Source organism: Echiichthys vipera (assembly GCF_963691815.1).
Source record: "Echiichthys vipera genome assembly, chromosome: 2".
Taxonomy (NCBI): Eukaryota; Metazoa; Chordata; class Actinopteri; order Perciformes; family Trachinidae; genus Echiichthys; species Echiichthys vipera.
The window spans coordinates 25,745,193-25,762,252 of record NC_139827.1 but is presented as its reverse complement, the minus strand read 5'-3'; the positions used below and the strand labels follow the sequence as shown (position 1 = coordinate 25,762,252).

Below are 17,060 nucleotides of genomic sequence, written 5' to 3'. Positions count from 1 at the left end.
AGATTATTTGACAATTTAAATATTTGTTAGTTGCAGCCCTAAAACAATCTCAGCTTTCAAACACACGGAGCTCAGCGTAATGGATAGATACATGATATATATCAAGTAAAGCAGAAAATAAAGATATCGAACGAAGTATTCTATTAGTATCGGTATCACTTTAAGGGTAACAATTCGCAGCCCAATGTAAAGTTTAAACATCCATAACTATCTGCTGATAAGTACCGTGTGATATAGGTGAAACTCCATCAAACTTTTCTCTCAGTGAAGAAACACATCTTTAGGAGCCGCCATTGTTGTTTTGAGTGAGCGGTCGCCCCTCTGTCGCCCTTCTGTCGAAAACCAGGGTACCACCACTCAAGAAATAGTTTGACATTTTGTGAAATATAATTATTTTCTTTCTGGCCGAGACTTAGATAAGAGGATCAATACCAACAGGGCTTGACATTAACACCCGCCCACCCCCCAAATGCAGGTGAATTTCAGATTTGGCAGGTAACACAGTTTCTTCTAGTAGCCACTTTGGCTGGTTGAATTTAATTGTAGTCTTCTCAAAGGTCATCTGAATTAATAAACTGTTGGCAAAGTGATACAATGACACTACAACTCCCATGAGCACTTGTGCCGACGACACTTCCGTGTTGGATTGACAAAAAAAACAAAAAAAAAACAGGTAAGTTGAGAAAACACAGCTACAACTAGAGAAGTAGATCCAGACGTGATTAGCAACTATCGTGATGTGGTGGAAAAAGAAAAGAGTCTTCAACAGCAAGTGAAAGGCAGGTAGAGAGTGGCTAACATATGATGCTGCGCAGATTGTATTTTCTTACGGCGGGGAAAAGCAAAAGGGGTTTTGTTTCAGTAACTCATCTAACATATGGGGGACAAATTGTCATGATCGTCTAATGTTTTGAGATGCCCCTGTATGTGATCGCTGCTTAGATATCATTTATATAGAGTAATTACTAAGGCTTTCAATTAAAAAAATATTGAAATGTTCTATGTTTTATGAATTGTATCTTTTTGAATTGCATCAGTGTTTATTGTTGTTATAGGTAAATTATGTTGTTAATAAATGCTGTATTCAAACAGACAGTATTCATCTTGCCAGGTTTTTTTCAGTAGAGTTATCTCTCTAGGGTATTTGTTTCTTAATATGCTGTATATATAAATTTGATGCTAGTGAAAATGCTGAGTGGCTAGTAACTTTGGAAAAACCACTAGCCACTGGGGCTGGTGAGCAAAAAAGTTAGTGTCAAGCCCTGAATACCACTCTCCACTAGCTTACCTCCTTGTAAAGACTGGAAACAGGGTCAAAGGTAACAAAATCCACTGCAGCGCCCTAAAGCTCAAAACACTGTGAACATGGAACTCTGTCTAACTGTACATTTTACTGCTATTGTTGCCAGGCACCATTATGACCACCAATCTTCCCATCAGGTATCAAACAGAATCATTTCAGCAAAAGTAATACATAAGCTATGTTCCGAGTCTATTAAGGAAAAAAGAAAGAAAAGAGAGAATGCTCATTAATCTCCATTGCTGCCACTGGACTTAATGCCAGCGAAAATATAGTCCTGTTGCTTTGACTGTTCTTCCCACCTTAGAGCCACTACTATCAGGAAAATAGTTATCAACTCATTACAGTCCTCTATTGCTGTTAAATTGCAGTCATTTTTGTCTTTCAGGCAAATAGAGTGTTAAACAAGCAGCTGTGCCCTGGCTGAATCATAATTGCCTTGACCAAATCTCTTTCTCAGCAGTTAAGACAATTATGTGTGCATAGTCTATATACCTCTGGGACGCATGCATATGTGCAGGAAGCAAATATTAATAAACACGTTAACTCAGTCACACATCCGTACACAAGCTTGTTACTGTTTCATATGTACGTGTATGGTACGTGGTTTGGTGTACTCACTTTTCAGCCCCACAGGAGCAGCCAAACCTCGTCCAACGCTTACCTCACAACACTATGAGTAACCTGAGTGCAGTGAGACCTATAGGTCTACTTGGCCCTCCGGCAGAAAATAGACATATTCATTTATCCTGTGGATAAACTGAGAGTTACATAAAAAGATTGTTGTAGGCCGATTTGGCAGAGTTAAACGGATTCCTCTCTCAGCAGTTAAGAAACTTGAGGACAAAGAGAGAAGTCAAAAAAAGCCTTAACTCCCCCCACACACTTAAAGCTAGACTAGCTATTTAGGAGGAGAGAGTGAAAGAGAAAAAAGGGCAGTATTGTTCTTTGTTTGAGCTAACTCACACGTACACACACACACACACACACACGCACACACACACACACACACACACACACACACACATACGCACAATCACAAATAGAGTGCTGACACCAATAAGCAGTCAATGATTTTCCTAATGGTTCTCTTCTATGGAAAGGCAATTCTCATGGGGATGGTTAAAGCACTGAAAGCCATGTGTAAACTCCCCTCGTGTCACACACACACACACACACACAGACACACACACACACACAGACACACACACTTACACAAACACACACACACACACACACACACACACACACACACACACACACACACACACACACACACACACACACACACAAACACACACACACACACACACACACACACACACACACACACACACACACATACAGAGTCTAAAACCCGTCTTGGCAAGCACTCGTTTCCCTTTAACGTCTTTTCTCTTTACATCTGAGTCTGTGTATCTCTGAGTCGATTAACCCTCTGTCTGTTTTTTCTACTATTACGCCAAAAAGCTTCCCTCATGATTTATTCATCTTCCCAATATTACTTAGTTACAATTTCCCTCTGTCTCATATTTTCTCACTTTCACATGAACATGCACACTCACACACATTCCCTCACCTTTAACAAACTGGCTGCAAATCCCTTTGAGTGAAAAACACAGCGGCCTTTATGCCCTGCGGAAGTTGTATGTGTATGTGGGAATGCATGACCTAGAGAATATTTAGCAACAAAATGAGGGAGTAAGAAAAAGAGTGCGCGTATGGGTTCAATGTTCAAAGTGTTTGAAATTCAGATCCTTTTCTGAAAAAAGAAAATCAAACTGTTACACGAAAGCTTCCCCACTTCCTGCCATAGAAGCATGAATGCCTTAAGTACGTCGCAAAAAGGCATTTGACATTGTGCTCACATAATCACCCATCCTAATTATCTGCCCTCCTCCCCTCCATCTACACACTCACACTCTTTTTTTATTTCCCTACAATGTAATTTCTGTATACCTCTGAGGCATGCTGTCCAATCAAATGCAACAGAAGCGGAAAGGATGGTTGGAGACAGATGAGAGGAGCATGTAGTGGCAAGGACGGAGCGAGAGAGAAGTGAAAGAGAGGAAATGGGAATAAAACAAGTGGAACGAGTGCAATTGACGAGAGAGGGAGAGAGAGTCGAGTAAAAGAGCGGTTCAACTCTGGCAGCGGCAGCGTGGAAGCGTCTGCCGAGCGTTGCTGATGTGATGGCCTGATGATGATGGTGTTGATGATTCACCGCTGGTAAGAAAATCAGAGAGAAGAACGTATTATTATCACGCAGCTCAATTACAGCGCAATCTCTCCCCGGTGGCGACAGCCTCTGCAGGGCTCCTCGTTGAAACTGATTTGGGAGGCCTGCGGAGTCTCGAGGACCAGTGAACGACTCAGCGGTGCGGTGAGACATCCCCACTCAAGTTGGGAGAAGAAGGAGACGGCCGGGGAGACGGGGAGTGGGAGCACGCGGGGATGAAGAGGGTGAGGAAGTAGTTGAGGGGAAGGACGCAAATGTGACAGCGCTAGGGCATGCGTCTGCGTTAAGACGTTGCAAGATCCACCCTCGAGGCGTTTGGCAGAGTGGAGACAGGCAAGAAGGGAAGACAGGATCTAAATGCACTGCTGATGGAAAACACACCTGTTCAGTAATGAGTACAAGATCTCCTGCTGGTCCTGGTGGTTTAACATAAAACTGAAGAGCAGCTTTTCATGTGGTTCACAAAGTGTTTTATAAATTTATTTATTCTCAAAGTGTGTGTGTTGTGCATTAGCCAAGGGGGAGTGAGCAGGCAGAGAGAGGCCTTTGTGTATGTGTGTGTGTGTGTGTGTGTGTGTGTGTGTGTGTGTGTGTGTGTGTGTGTGTGGGTGAGTGTTTTTTGTGATGCAGGAAATAAGAGTATTTTATTATTTTATGCATTCTGTAGGTGTGCTACTTTAGCATAGAGGGGATGCTGAAGAGTGCGTGGGCGAGTGTATGCACTTATGCATCTGTGTGGATGTTTGCAGGTGTGTACATCAAACTAGGACCTCCTGGCTGTCTCTCTGTTCAACATGACCTTCACCATAAACGCTAACCTTGATTATTCTCTTACTCACAATGTAACAGTAACTGTGTCAAGAGTATGTAATGGGTGAAATATGAGGTGATTCTGTAGCTATGACCCTCTGGGTCAAACACCAAGGTATTCTTACAGGAGACTGAATACGAATGTCAGCAATGTTTCCTGTAACCATCCGTTAGGTAGCTTAAAGCTGCACTAGGGCTGCAACTATCGGCCTATAAAGTGTCAGAAAATGGTGGCAAATGTTGATCAGTGTATCAGTCTTGTTTTGTCCACAACTCAAAAACGTATATTCAGTTTACTGTCATAGAGAAGTAAAAAAACAAAATAGAAAATATTCACATTTCAGAAGCTGGAATCAGCAAATTCAGGGTGGCATGGTGGTCTGGTGGTGCCTCACAGCAAGAGGCTTCCTGGTTCGAACCCCTGATCAATTTAAATAAATTAATAAGAATAAAAAATTACCAGACATTTGATGCCAAGTTGACAGTTTTTTAAAGATTATTTTTTGGCAGTTTTAGATAGGAGAGAGAGGAAATGGGGTGAGAGAGAGAAACATGCAGCAAAGGGCCGCAGGTCAGAATTAAACCCATGGCTGCTGCTTCGAGGACCTTCAGCCTCTTTACATGGGGCGACTGCTCTAACCTCAGCCAATACTCGGCGGGCACCAAAAAAACCCATTAAGGTTCAATACACCACCATAATAAAGAAAAGGGAAAATTGTGAAAGCCTTTCACATATTTGACATCGCTCTGCATTTATGAGGATCATTATATCATTGTTCCTCATTTTAAAGCATTGTTCACTTTGAAATGTTATCCAGATGTGAATAATATAAAGAAATATAGTAGCAGAAGCAAATGTCCATCATGGTGAATATCATCAAACCTGAGGAAACACAACCTGTTTTAAGTGGCAGTGGAGATTCCCTCATCTCCTCTTCAGAGTAATCCTAAATCAGAAGTCCTATTGAGAGATGCTTGGTAAAACCAGTTTGATCAGTGTCTTGGCAAAAGCTTACCTTTAAGTCCTAAACTTCACCAACCAAGGGGAAAATTACAGACATGATCCCTGCAAGCTTGGAGGCCATTCGTCCATTTGGAAGTTTCCAGCAAACAGTCTCCAACCACACAGTCTCTGCCAGCCGGGCCCGAGCTACACTAACAAGCCTTCAAACCAAACCGGGTTCCCCTGAGGATTAAGCTGGGATTTGAGTCGGATTTGTAGAAGGGATGAGACGTTTATCCCCCCCCAACATTTCTTCCTCTGGTTTCCTTCTGTCTTTCTCTGCCTGTCTGTATTTCTCTTTCTTTCTTTCTCCTCTCACTTTCTCTCTTAATCACAGATAGAGACAAGTCTTCTAGGCTGTTGGCATTCAGCTCCTCTCGTGAGATGAAGAAAGGGAGGAGGAGGAAGAATAAAAGCGCTGCTGTCAGTTCCTCTCTTCTTGCTCCATGGGACTGGAAGGACAAAAGCTTTCCCTGACAGACCGGATCACCCCTATCTCTACCCAGCTGACGTGTCATCACCCTGTGTCCTCATCATACAGCCACGTACTCTTTTCTGTTTCTGTCACAAACTCACTGTCTTATTAGAATAACACAATACGCGAAGATTAGTGTATGGTGTGTTGAGGAGGAGATAGCAAGACAGTGGCTCATGCTCAGTGTCATTAGTCTGTGTGGGTGTGATTACATGTTCATGTGCATTTGGGTGTTACATGTGGATCAGCATGTTGCATGTCTATGTTGCGGCACTGCAGCGATTTCAGAGAGGTGGAAAATCTGCCGTACACTTCCACAACGACACGGCTGTCAAGTGTTCTTCATTGTGATGTGACCATTAAGGTTGAGACACAAACACACTCCCTACGGTCTAATGATGCCCTTAAGAAGTCTATTCATGCCGAATGCCGCAGGGAGTACAATATAGATGCTATATACAGTACACACTGTGATAAAGGCGGAAATCTGCAACAAAAGGAATATATGACTGCCTCTACAGGGAATCTGACCTGATGAGAGCACGCTGTGCAGCTTCTCATCATGTCCCACCTCAGAGCTTGGCAGCTTACTCTATAAGGAGAAAATTCACTCATGTTCTATTATAGAAAAGAGATTCTCCCTAAAAATAAAAGTCCCCACAGAATTTTTGTATCGAAACACAATCAGTAAAATAGTAATTTTTTCTTTCTGATGGCTATAAATACTGTAAAGATCAGTGTCTGCAGAGGTTGTATTTTAACTGCAGCAATGTTCATGTTTCATGCATACGAGCAATCAGTCCATTAAAAGATGCATTTATTGTTACGTCAAAATTGAGTTTGTAGGGCATAATTAGAATTGAAATGCAAAATGTGTGAAATTTTGTCAAAATTTAGCTTCTACTCTTGATCTTAACGCCCCCTGAAAACTTCATATCTTAAGAGACACTCTATAAGAGACAGAGTTAAAAAGAAAAATGAATCAAAACCTGTGCAGCAGAGGTTGAGATCACGTTTTTTCGCCCTTTAGTCCCAAAAATGCTATGTCCTTCAATTCCCATAATGCAACTGGAGCCTTTCGTTTACTTCCCTGGTGGTAAACGGTCAAACTGCACAGCTCCAGTTTGTAACACAGACTTTCTGACTCCTAGCCCAAACTGAGATAACCCTAATGACACCACTACGATGATTTTCTCAGGCTTGGCAAACCTCTTCCAGAACTACAGAAGTCATTATACAACAGTTTTAACAGCAGTGCTTAAATGGCCATGTGGGAAATCGTGTCCTCCTTTGAGTATTTCTCCACAACATTAAATCTGCATAACAAAAAGGCACCAATGAAAGTTTAAGTTAAGAAAGGAAAAAATAAATGAAAATAAATTAAGTTCAACACTCAAAAACACAGCTCATCTGCTTATCTGGACTGTGTGGGTGTATTAAGCTTGCAAACAATCCTACAACTAGCATCACACTTTGATTTAAAAATAAAAATAAATGCTCTGATTGGTTCACAAAACTACATGACACCGCCTTTTTTTCCAACTAAGCTATGGCCACTTCAAACCAGTTCAAAGCTTGTTCAGGCAGTCACCTCAAGCTGCACTGCTTCGTACTGACATAGCTTTATGGGAAAATATTTCATCATCACTATCCAAGATCTCATGTAAACTACGAGGTCAGAGTCTAGACACCAAACTCCAACTACTTACAATAAACATTTCAAACATGAGTTGTCTGACTGAAATGACTGTTCTAACTTTGTCAGACTGATTTGTGTTTATGTAGGAAACTCATAATAAAAGATCATAATAAAAGCTGATAGAGAAAATAGCTTTTCAGGTTTCAGGTTCAGATTAGGCACTGAGACACATGCTGTGTGCATGGGCTTAAAAATAATAAGCCGATCATACTCTGCTCTGAGTCGTAGTTTTGGCAAGCAATTTTTCCTCTACTCTGTATCAAATTGTACCTATGCAGACAAAAACTAAAACCAGTGTTTTCTCCCACATTGATGGACTGAAGCTTTACATCTGTACTGAGAAAGACCAAGAGACGGATCAAAGTTCAAGTCGACAATAATCTGATTAAAATTCAATTCAAACCACTGCACCTCATTTACAATAGTATCTTTAAGTTGTTTTTTTTGTTTCTTTTTTAATGAGCAATTAAGCGTGATGAAGGTAAATCCAAATTTCTGTAATTCAAGGACATTGTCTTCCGGCAGTTGGCACTGATCTTGACTTATGCAATACAGCAGATCTATTTAAAGGGATCACCATAAAACTACTAAACAGCAAGGGAGTTGAGCCATTGGCCTAATAACCCCTCCATATGGCGGTGGTCTGGTCCGAATGTGTGTGTGTGTGTGTGTGTGTGTGTGTGTGTGTGTGTGTGTGTGTGTGTGTGTGTGTGTGTGTGTGTGTCTGTGTGTGCAGCCTTTTAGCGCTACGCCAAATGTCAACATGCATACCCGACTTCAGATCAAACTAATTGAGCTCCCCACCAGCCTAGTCCTCCTCTCTCTCTCTCTCTCTCTCTCTCTCTCTCTCTCTCTCTCTCTCTCTCTCTCTCTCTCTCTCGCTCTCTCTCTCTCTCTCTCTCTCTCTCTCTCTCTCTCTCTCAGGGCTGTCTGCTAAGCCTCTTACCTATGGGATTATTGGCAACGCTAGGTATTATATAGCTTCATTCATCTGGATGATGCGTTATTAATGTGTTGGCGAATGAAACCATCTGTAACGGCGGCAGAGGATGAGGGGAAGATTGGGGAGGTAGAAAGGCAGGCTGTCTCACAGAGGCAGGAAGGCTGGCCTGGAGTTGTAGTGATGATGATGAGTGTGTGTGTGTGTGTGTGTGTGTGTGTGTGTGTGTGTGTGTGTGTGTGTGTGTGTGTGTGTGGTGGTGTTGGCGGGGGGTGTTGACAAAGCGATGCAACTCTAATTGGAGGTAATGGTGAAGTTTGTTTGAATAGACCTGACAGGAGGGAGATGAACGGTATTTATGATCTTTGATTTTGCAGTTTTACAGATGAGACATACAAAGGCATCCTGCTGAGCAGCATGCACAAAACACACACAAACATGCAGGCACATACACAGTCTAACTGAGGACAAAGGATAGTAAATAGTGTGTCTGTTAAGCCCCTCTCAGACATGCTCATTATTCTGTAAATGTACTGTAAAAACAGACGTTGATTGTCTTCCTTCCTTGCCCCTTTCAGACATGGAATCTGTAAGATTACCATGTTCATATATGTTAAAGTAATGGGATTTGAGGCTTTTAAACATAAAGATTATGGGAAATGTAAGATGAAGCTCTTCACCACCATCATCAAAACTCCAAATGAGAGGATATGTTTACGTTGAAATGTTTAAAAAATCAGTGTAGTTCCAGAGAGATGGAGAACATCTTTTGCTTTATTTGTTACCCATCTGTAGGTTTCTGTTATGGAAACTCTCCATGTTGACTCATTGAAACATGACAGGGGCATTTTGAATGGAGCTACAGCACTTATGCTATTATTGATAAATATTTGAGTCAATAAGTTATCAGAAAATAGTGAACATTTTCCAACATATCCTCAAATTGCTTGCTTTGTCCGACCAACAGTGTAAAAGCCAGAATATTTCACTGTCACAATTTATAATTACAGAAGAGAAAGGTCCTCAGATTATCAATTGCGAACTTCCATAACTCTGAATAAGCCGACTTTAAGCAAATCACGGATTCACTGAGGACTAGTGGAGTAGTACTAAGCATAGAAAGGCATTTTTTTAGCACTATGTCCGTTGCATTGTTGAGGTTTTCTATTGATACGTCATCAAATTGTATTTAATTCACCTAGAATTACCACATTCAATTGTTTGCCTCCGCCAAACAATCAAGTTGCGATTTACATCCAAATTGTTGAGACTTACATAATATATTAAATTGAGACTTTGAAAGAATTTAACAAAAGGTATTAAGTGTGTTTTGGCGCAACATGGCTGCTTCATACATATCTCCAACCCGGCAGCACAGGAGATCTCTACAATCTCCACAGTTTGAAGCTTACTGTCACCAATTCAGTATCCGTCCAAAATCTTCCCCTGTCCCTGAGTTATGTGTTATATGTTCATAAATGGACAGACGCATTATGATGTCACAGTAAAGTTGACTTTTGACCTTTTGGATATAAAATGTCATCACTTTATCATTTTACCCTATTAGACATCTGTGTGAAAGGCTGTCATAATTAGGAAATTCTTGACTTACTGACAAAAGCGCATTTTGTGAGGTCACAGTGACCTTGACCTTTGACCCTCAAAATCAAATCAGTTCATCCTAGGACAACCTGAAAACACGATGCTTCCAGCCAAGGCTGTCGTGGAACAGAGGCAAATGAGTTCAAAACAGAGTTCTCAAACTAGTGAGTGGGACACACTTTACAGCCCCACTGATGTGTGTTGTCACCATAACAACTAACAACAATCACAATTTTCTCTTGAACTTGTCAAATGACTGCTGCAAACAGTTCAATGCCCATTCTACTCTCATTACATTTCTATGGTTCACAGATTCTAACTTTGTGATAAAAAAATAAGCATTTTGCTTTTGAAATATTCCCATCAAGCATCAGAAACTGAAGTACTGAAGTAAAAGTACTAAAAGTTGACTACTATAGCAGAGCCTTTATCTTCTCATTCTTCAATCGGACCTGAAAAGTTCTTGTACTGATATTTTGAAAAACTCCAGCCCCATTCTTTGTGACTGCATTACGACCAGAAGAGAGACAGAGGACGATAAAGAGAGAGAGAGAGAGAAAGAGAGAGAGAGAGGGGGGGGGGGCTGGACATGTATTACACAGAAGAGGCCTGCAGTACTTTCAGCACCTGTGCTAGAAGGAGTGCTTCGCAAGGAAGTGTCTGCGTTGTGATGTTTGAGCTGCTATGGCTACCCAAAGTTTCAGTCAACATACTATACATAGTGTAAAGTTTTAAGATTCCATACTGACGTTGATATTTGGCATATACGTAGGGTAAGCTCAGTGTAGCAAGTAACATGAAAGGGCTCTAACGGTATACTGCAATACGATGATATTAAAAATGTTTTTCCGTTGCAGGTTTTTGAGGAAGGATGGTGTCATGTATACAAATTCCACTTCAACATCAAAGTGTCTTGGGGTTTTCGATGCATCTCTTTCAAGTCTGAGGTGCATACTTCCTCCCTCAGATCTGAATATGTTCCCACCTCTCTCAGAGACGGCACTTGAAAAAGAAGATCTCTGTTTGTGCAATCACAACGACAGATGGACGGACTGATGGGCAGGCTGTACTTTACTTTTCCCTCATTATAGGCTTTACAGAGTAACACTTTATTGATGTAATGATTGAGATGTCTGAAATTTGAAATCACACAGTGCATCTTTTGGGTGTCTCTGGACCGTAATTGTGTATGTTCAGAGGTCTGTTTAAAGCAGAATGGCTCACACTCTGAGACGATTTACTTTCAGGGAGTGCCAATTTAACTGCCAATTACCTCTGCTAAAGTGGCTTTGCTATGATACAAAAACCAGCACAGACAGTGACTGGCATGTGAAATGACTCTGGAACAAACCACACGAGGAACGCAATTTGAGAATCTGAAACATGTTGGGAAGGTGAGAAAGGCGGTTAGGAGTTAGAGGATATGGTTGATCTTGTTTTCTTCTTCCTTTACTTTTCTTTCTGGGTTGGGTTTTCATTTGACAGAGTGTTGGAGGTATGATTACGCTGTGTGTGAGAAAGACGTCACTGCCCGAGTGCAGCGAGTGTGGGTAGCTGCGCTAAGCTGTCGGTTTTTGAAGATGCTACTCAGACCACACTGCAGCTTCACACTGTTCCAGCTCACAAACTTGTGTAGAAGAGCTGTTGTTTTGGGGGATCCATCTACCAACAATCTACACTGAACTGAATTGTCAAGATGGAGCTTGCCACACAAGAGACCAGAGACCATCGCTGGCAGAGCCTTGTCTGAGGGAAGTGTGAAAAAAATTCTGTCATAATCTATTGTTACCTGTCATTTTTTGAAATGTAAAAGCATATAGAAGCATTTGATTTTTTTTTCATTAATGGAGAAAAAAAGATGAACAAAGAATGACCGTGCAATCACTTTTCAAGTCAACACCACGCGAACCAGATGGATTCTTTTCCAAAGTAACAGTGGCGGTCACTAAAAACACTGCGTCTATTTTGCCATCACGATTATTTGGCTTTTTAAGAAACTTCAGCACTCAGTTGCTGTGATATCAGCAATAGCCTCTCTGTTCATCTATGGCTTCTCCGGTCAAGCTTCCAATGTGGAGAAGGCACATATGCACGTACAGACTGCCTAACTGACGTTATCAGGTACCCTATTAGCATTGGGTTTAAATCAGAAATATTAATAAACAGACAATTCAATGACCAATTCCTCTGCCATCGTCTTGTTAGATTACTCTCCTGACTCATTCCATGTTCTGTGGCTCTGCTGCTGCTGTACGGAGCTGACACTTTCAGTTTAACTGGACAGGATTTGAATTTGATTCTTAAAACAAGTTACACTACACAATAGCATACTTTTGTGTTACCTGCAACTTGAAATTAATTTGAACTTAACCCACATGGCCTAATTCTAAACTAATGTTAACTTGACATTCTTGTTCTGCTGCTTCACTGGAGTGGCATTAACTAACATTGCTGTAAGGAAGTTGCATGCTGGTGCATGGAAGCTCATTTTCGTAAAACGAGTAAATTTGCCTCATATATTTTTGTCACATGCTGTGAATTTGGAATCCGAACAGCTCACTTGATTCATTCCAAAGGAAATTGGATTGTGTGTAGGTGAGTGTGCAACTATAAATGCGTATGTGTACGTGGGTGTGTTTGTGTGACGCTGCTTCCCCGCATCTACGTACAGTACATACTTTTTGGAGTTTGTGTGAGTCAGCATTGTGATCATGGACACAGTGGGATGAATCACATTGTGGTTGTGGTGGTGGTTGGAGAATTGACTGGTAACAATGGATTTCAGCAAAGCTCCCAAATGATTAAAAAAAACACATGTTCAGTGCAATGTAAATCGTACTGTACATGATTCAAATGTAAACAATAATCCCAGCGTAACTTAAGCATTTCCAAATGTATATCATTTTCGTTCATTTTAATGCTAATTCTGAGAGTGTTTGCCAAACAGTGAAGACCTCTTTTATTCTCATTAAATACCAGCTAATAACAGCTTCAAAGACTTTGATTGTGTTTAGTATCAGTTCCCACCATTATATGAGAATAATTGTTGTCCATAGTGTTCAAAGTTTGATTCTACAGCAGGTCTTGGTGCTATATAAATACTGTAAAAAGTATCAAAAAGCTGAATCCGCAGAGAAATACACACAGCCCATATTCAGAAACTGTGCCTTTAAACTAGCCGTCGGGACTTCTGTATGGTTGTGATGTCACAACTATACCTTATATAGGTAGAAAGTGCTGTAACAGTCATTCCCGCGCTGCAAAGGGTAGATGCGGAAGACAGGTATATACTGTCTGCATATACCTGTTTTCTGGCATTGTTTTTTGAACATTAAAGCATGTAAACATGTTCTAGTGGAAACCCCAAATACAAGTATGAACCTGAAATTGAGCATAATATGGAACCTTTAATATGAGGTTATTTATTTTTTAACACATGGGAAACCCCACAGAGCAGATTTCTTCCACTTTTTCCTTCTCTAAATTCAGTTATTCTCCCTCCGACACAGTGTGCAACATCTTCTGTCAGTCTTAAACTATTCAAGTAAAATATCTGCTGGCACTCATTTCTTTGCATCTATAGCAAAAGCCAAGTGAGCCGCTGTGGGAAAATAACTGTGGTGAACGTCTTTATAATAAAATATAATGTTTGATATTTTGTGGCGAAGCCTGTCATGCATTGTTTTATCATCATACTGTGGAACCATGAAGAACCATTCTCAGATGGACTGCAATCTTTGCCGTAGGAAACCATTAGGAAAACTCAGTGCAATGGAAAAAGTGTACATCAGAGGTAATGTTACATGTAATACCATTACTAACAGAGAAACTCTTTACAACATGTGTGAGGTGGACACCCGCTGGGCACATGGGGATCATGACAGTGTATGACTACCACCGGCAGATGGAAAGAAACTGCTGACGACCAGATGTGAAGCTTGGAGCCAGACGCTTTTCAAAGCTTTACTTAGTCTCCCGCTGGAAGTAGGTTGGTTTAATTCTGGCATTAACTTTTTTTTTACACCCGGCACCAGGACCGCCTTAATAAGCACCTATTAATATAATTGTGATGCTATCTCCTATAATAAACTGATGTCAGGCCAAACAAGACAGACTAATTAATAAGTGTAGAAAATTTCTGATGGGAAATCTGCAACAGGTAGCCAAGACTTTAAATCTCTTGTTCATGCGATTATATCCAGATACATAGAGCAGAGTGGAGAAGAAAACATCTTTACTCTCTAGCCGTATTTCCCCCAAGAGACACAACAGGGGGTCACTAATGACAACTGTAGCCCCTGCCTGCTGGAATGACACATCCAAAGCTATGCATAATGTTTCCATCCAACACAAGTTATTACATAGAAATTCTGCTATTGTCATACTGTAGCTTCTTTCATATTGTAGCTTCTGGCTTGTTCTATTCTGGATCAAAGTGCTGCCCTCCCCTCTCTCAGACGCGGAGCCTCATATAGCATCAGTTGGCGCTTATGCGTCACCCTTAGGCTGGACAAACTCTGCCTTGCCAAGCCACACACACACACAAACACACACACACACACACATGAACACACACCACCCACAAGGGGAGAAAGAATGAAAATGCAGTGATTAACCAGTTGAGGGAATGCATGTGGCCCAGGGGGACCAGTTGAATGTTAGGAGTCCAGGGGCCACAGAACTGCAGAGAGCTGGTTGAAAATCTGACAGGCAGGCAGCAGGCGAGCTGACTGGCTGGTGGACTGACTGACTGGCACACAGGCTGTGTGAAGTACCTTGAGGCGATGGTGGATGAATTCCCTTCTTTAAAAGGTCATGGGTGCAGATCCACTGTGTGTTTTTTAACAGTGAAACACATTTGGACAAACCACTTTTGACGCAGAGTGAATAGGTTCTGACATAACTGATCCCCAGCCGCTGTTGTGTCACTGCACTACTAATTTATGGACGGAGCAGGAATATTGCTGCGACTTCATACAATACATAATACCCTGAAGTGTTCTAATGTAAACTCACTAATGAGTCCCTGTAGTACTATTACAGGGATATTACAGAGATATCTCTTTAGAGGATTCTCCAGGAAATAGATTCAAATAAAACCCGTCCTTTACATGACTTTGCTGTTGAGACGTGGACAGGTGAGACAGACAGTCCTACCAGATGAAGTGAGTCACTGTCAATTCTGTGGAAGAGACAGATGATACAGTGCACGGCTCCGACTGACTGGCTGAGCGTAGAGCCACAGTGTATCACACTACATCAAAGCCGGTTATCTACTGGTTGCATGGTGGCTGAGGAGTAGGCTGTACTTGAATGTCTGGCAGCTTTGTGAGGGAAAAGCGCTGCACGCTTGCCAGGAACAACTTACGTCCAATTTCTTTAGGGCAGCCTAACTGCTTGAGAGACCATGCGAACAAGAAGCTCAATTTTGGATAAATTTAATTGCAGAGATCAGGTTGTGGAAATTAATCACATGCTGCGCGCAAGCACTGTACTGTACAGAACCTGCGCCTGCAGGGCACAGGGAGCAAGTCAGTAGAGTCTACAAATACACATTTGGTTTTTTGGGAGCCAATTCTTAAATGCTCAATAAGCAAAAGTGTGGCATGAGCTCCTCTATTTCTAAATGGACACAGTTGCACAGGCCATGTTAAACTCAATTTATTTATTATGCGGGTCTGTATGTTTGCTTTGGCTCCACAATCCCATCTATCTTGACCTTTGTGTCTCATGCTGCCACAAGAAATAAAACTGTTTGTGTTTTCACAAACAGCAGATGACTCTTATCTTTGTACACTCATCAAAAACAACTCTGCAAATTAGGTTATGTTTCAATTTGGCCTCACTCAGACAGTGCTGCTGAGCTATGCAGCTACTGTATTTGACTAAAAATACCAAATAGACCGTGACAGGTATGGGCTACAACCCCAGTCAGCCTCTGCTGTTCAGACACCCCCTTAGCTACTGTCTTATGGAAGGATTTGCCCTGATGGGGTATCATCCTGCCCTGGAGTGAACTACGTGCTGAGTTCAGATCGTATACTCAGCTTTGGCATGTTTAAACTGGAGTCTGGGATGGAGTGCGTTCATTCAAACGGCGCAATGTGCCTCCTGTCCTCGGCAAGCATTCAGCTGAGGATGCTCGGAGTAAAAAAAAAAAAGGAGGGGGGGGGGGGGTGCTCGCTTGCATCTGTCTTGCTTCAGACATCTTTTTATTTTCCCTAAGAGGCAGCCTCTGTTCAAGTGACAATTCATTCATTTTCAGGCCCGACCGTGTGCTTGTCTCCCAGAAGCGCAAAGTGGAGATGTTTTGACCTGCCTGCCAAACCCCCCCGGGCATCATCCCCGGCGAGACAGTGTCTTTTCAACGGGGATATGATATGAATACATCGGTAGCGCATCTGTCTTACCGGCTGTTGTATGTGGCGAGACGTCCCTTTCCCAGGCGGGAGAGGATGCTGCCGCTGCTGGTCCCCGTGTTGGAAATAGTCGCTGCCAGCGGCTTTGTTGCCCGCGACCCGGTCCCTCTTCTCCCGCACGTTGGAGCCTCCGTTTTCCCTATCTTCACCGGAGTCGAGGCTGCTGAAGTTCCACACTATCAGCGTCTGCACAAGCAGCACCGTGAGGGCTGCTATCAGGGCGGACCGCGACCGGCGGGCCAACCTGCGAGCACACAAGCCGCCAACCATCTTCGCACGGGGCTGCACGGAGCTGAGGACCGTCTGTGGCTCTCCGCAGCGCGACGGGAGGAAGAAGTGGAATTAGAGTAGGGAGGACGAGGAGGTGGTAGGGGAGGAGGATGAGGAGGGGGAGAGAGGCTGAGCTTTACGGTGGCGGAGGCGAGGAGGAGCATCGAGAAGGAGAGGCACAGGGCCACCGTGTGGTGAAACTCGGTGAGGTGAGAAGATGTTTATGATGCTCCAGGCTACCGCACAACTCACTGCCTGCTCTCTCTTTCTCTCTTTCTCTCTCTCTCTCTCTCTCTCTCTCTC

General features: G+C 42.3%; 1 protein-coding gene across 1 annotated transcript in view; it reads right to left on the bottom strand.

Moving 5' to 3' along the window:
* The window catches only part of xylt1 (xylosyltransferase I), a gene marked incomplete at its 5' end in the record, with an annotated part of 90,318 nt that extends 73,561 nt beyond the window's left edge, over positions 1-16,757 (bottom strand). The window contains one exon of the mRNA XM_083929591.1: positions 16,479-16,757. Within this exon, the coding sequence (XP_083785717.1) occupies positions 16,479-16,757 (279 nt within the window). The remainder of the gene's footprint in view (positions 1-16,478) is intronic.
* Between the last annotated feature and the right edge of the window lie 303 nt (positions 16,758-17,060).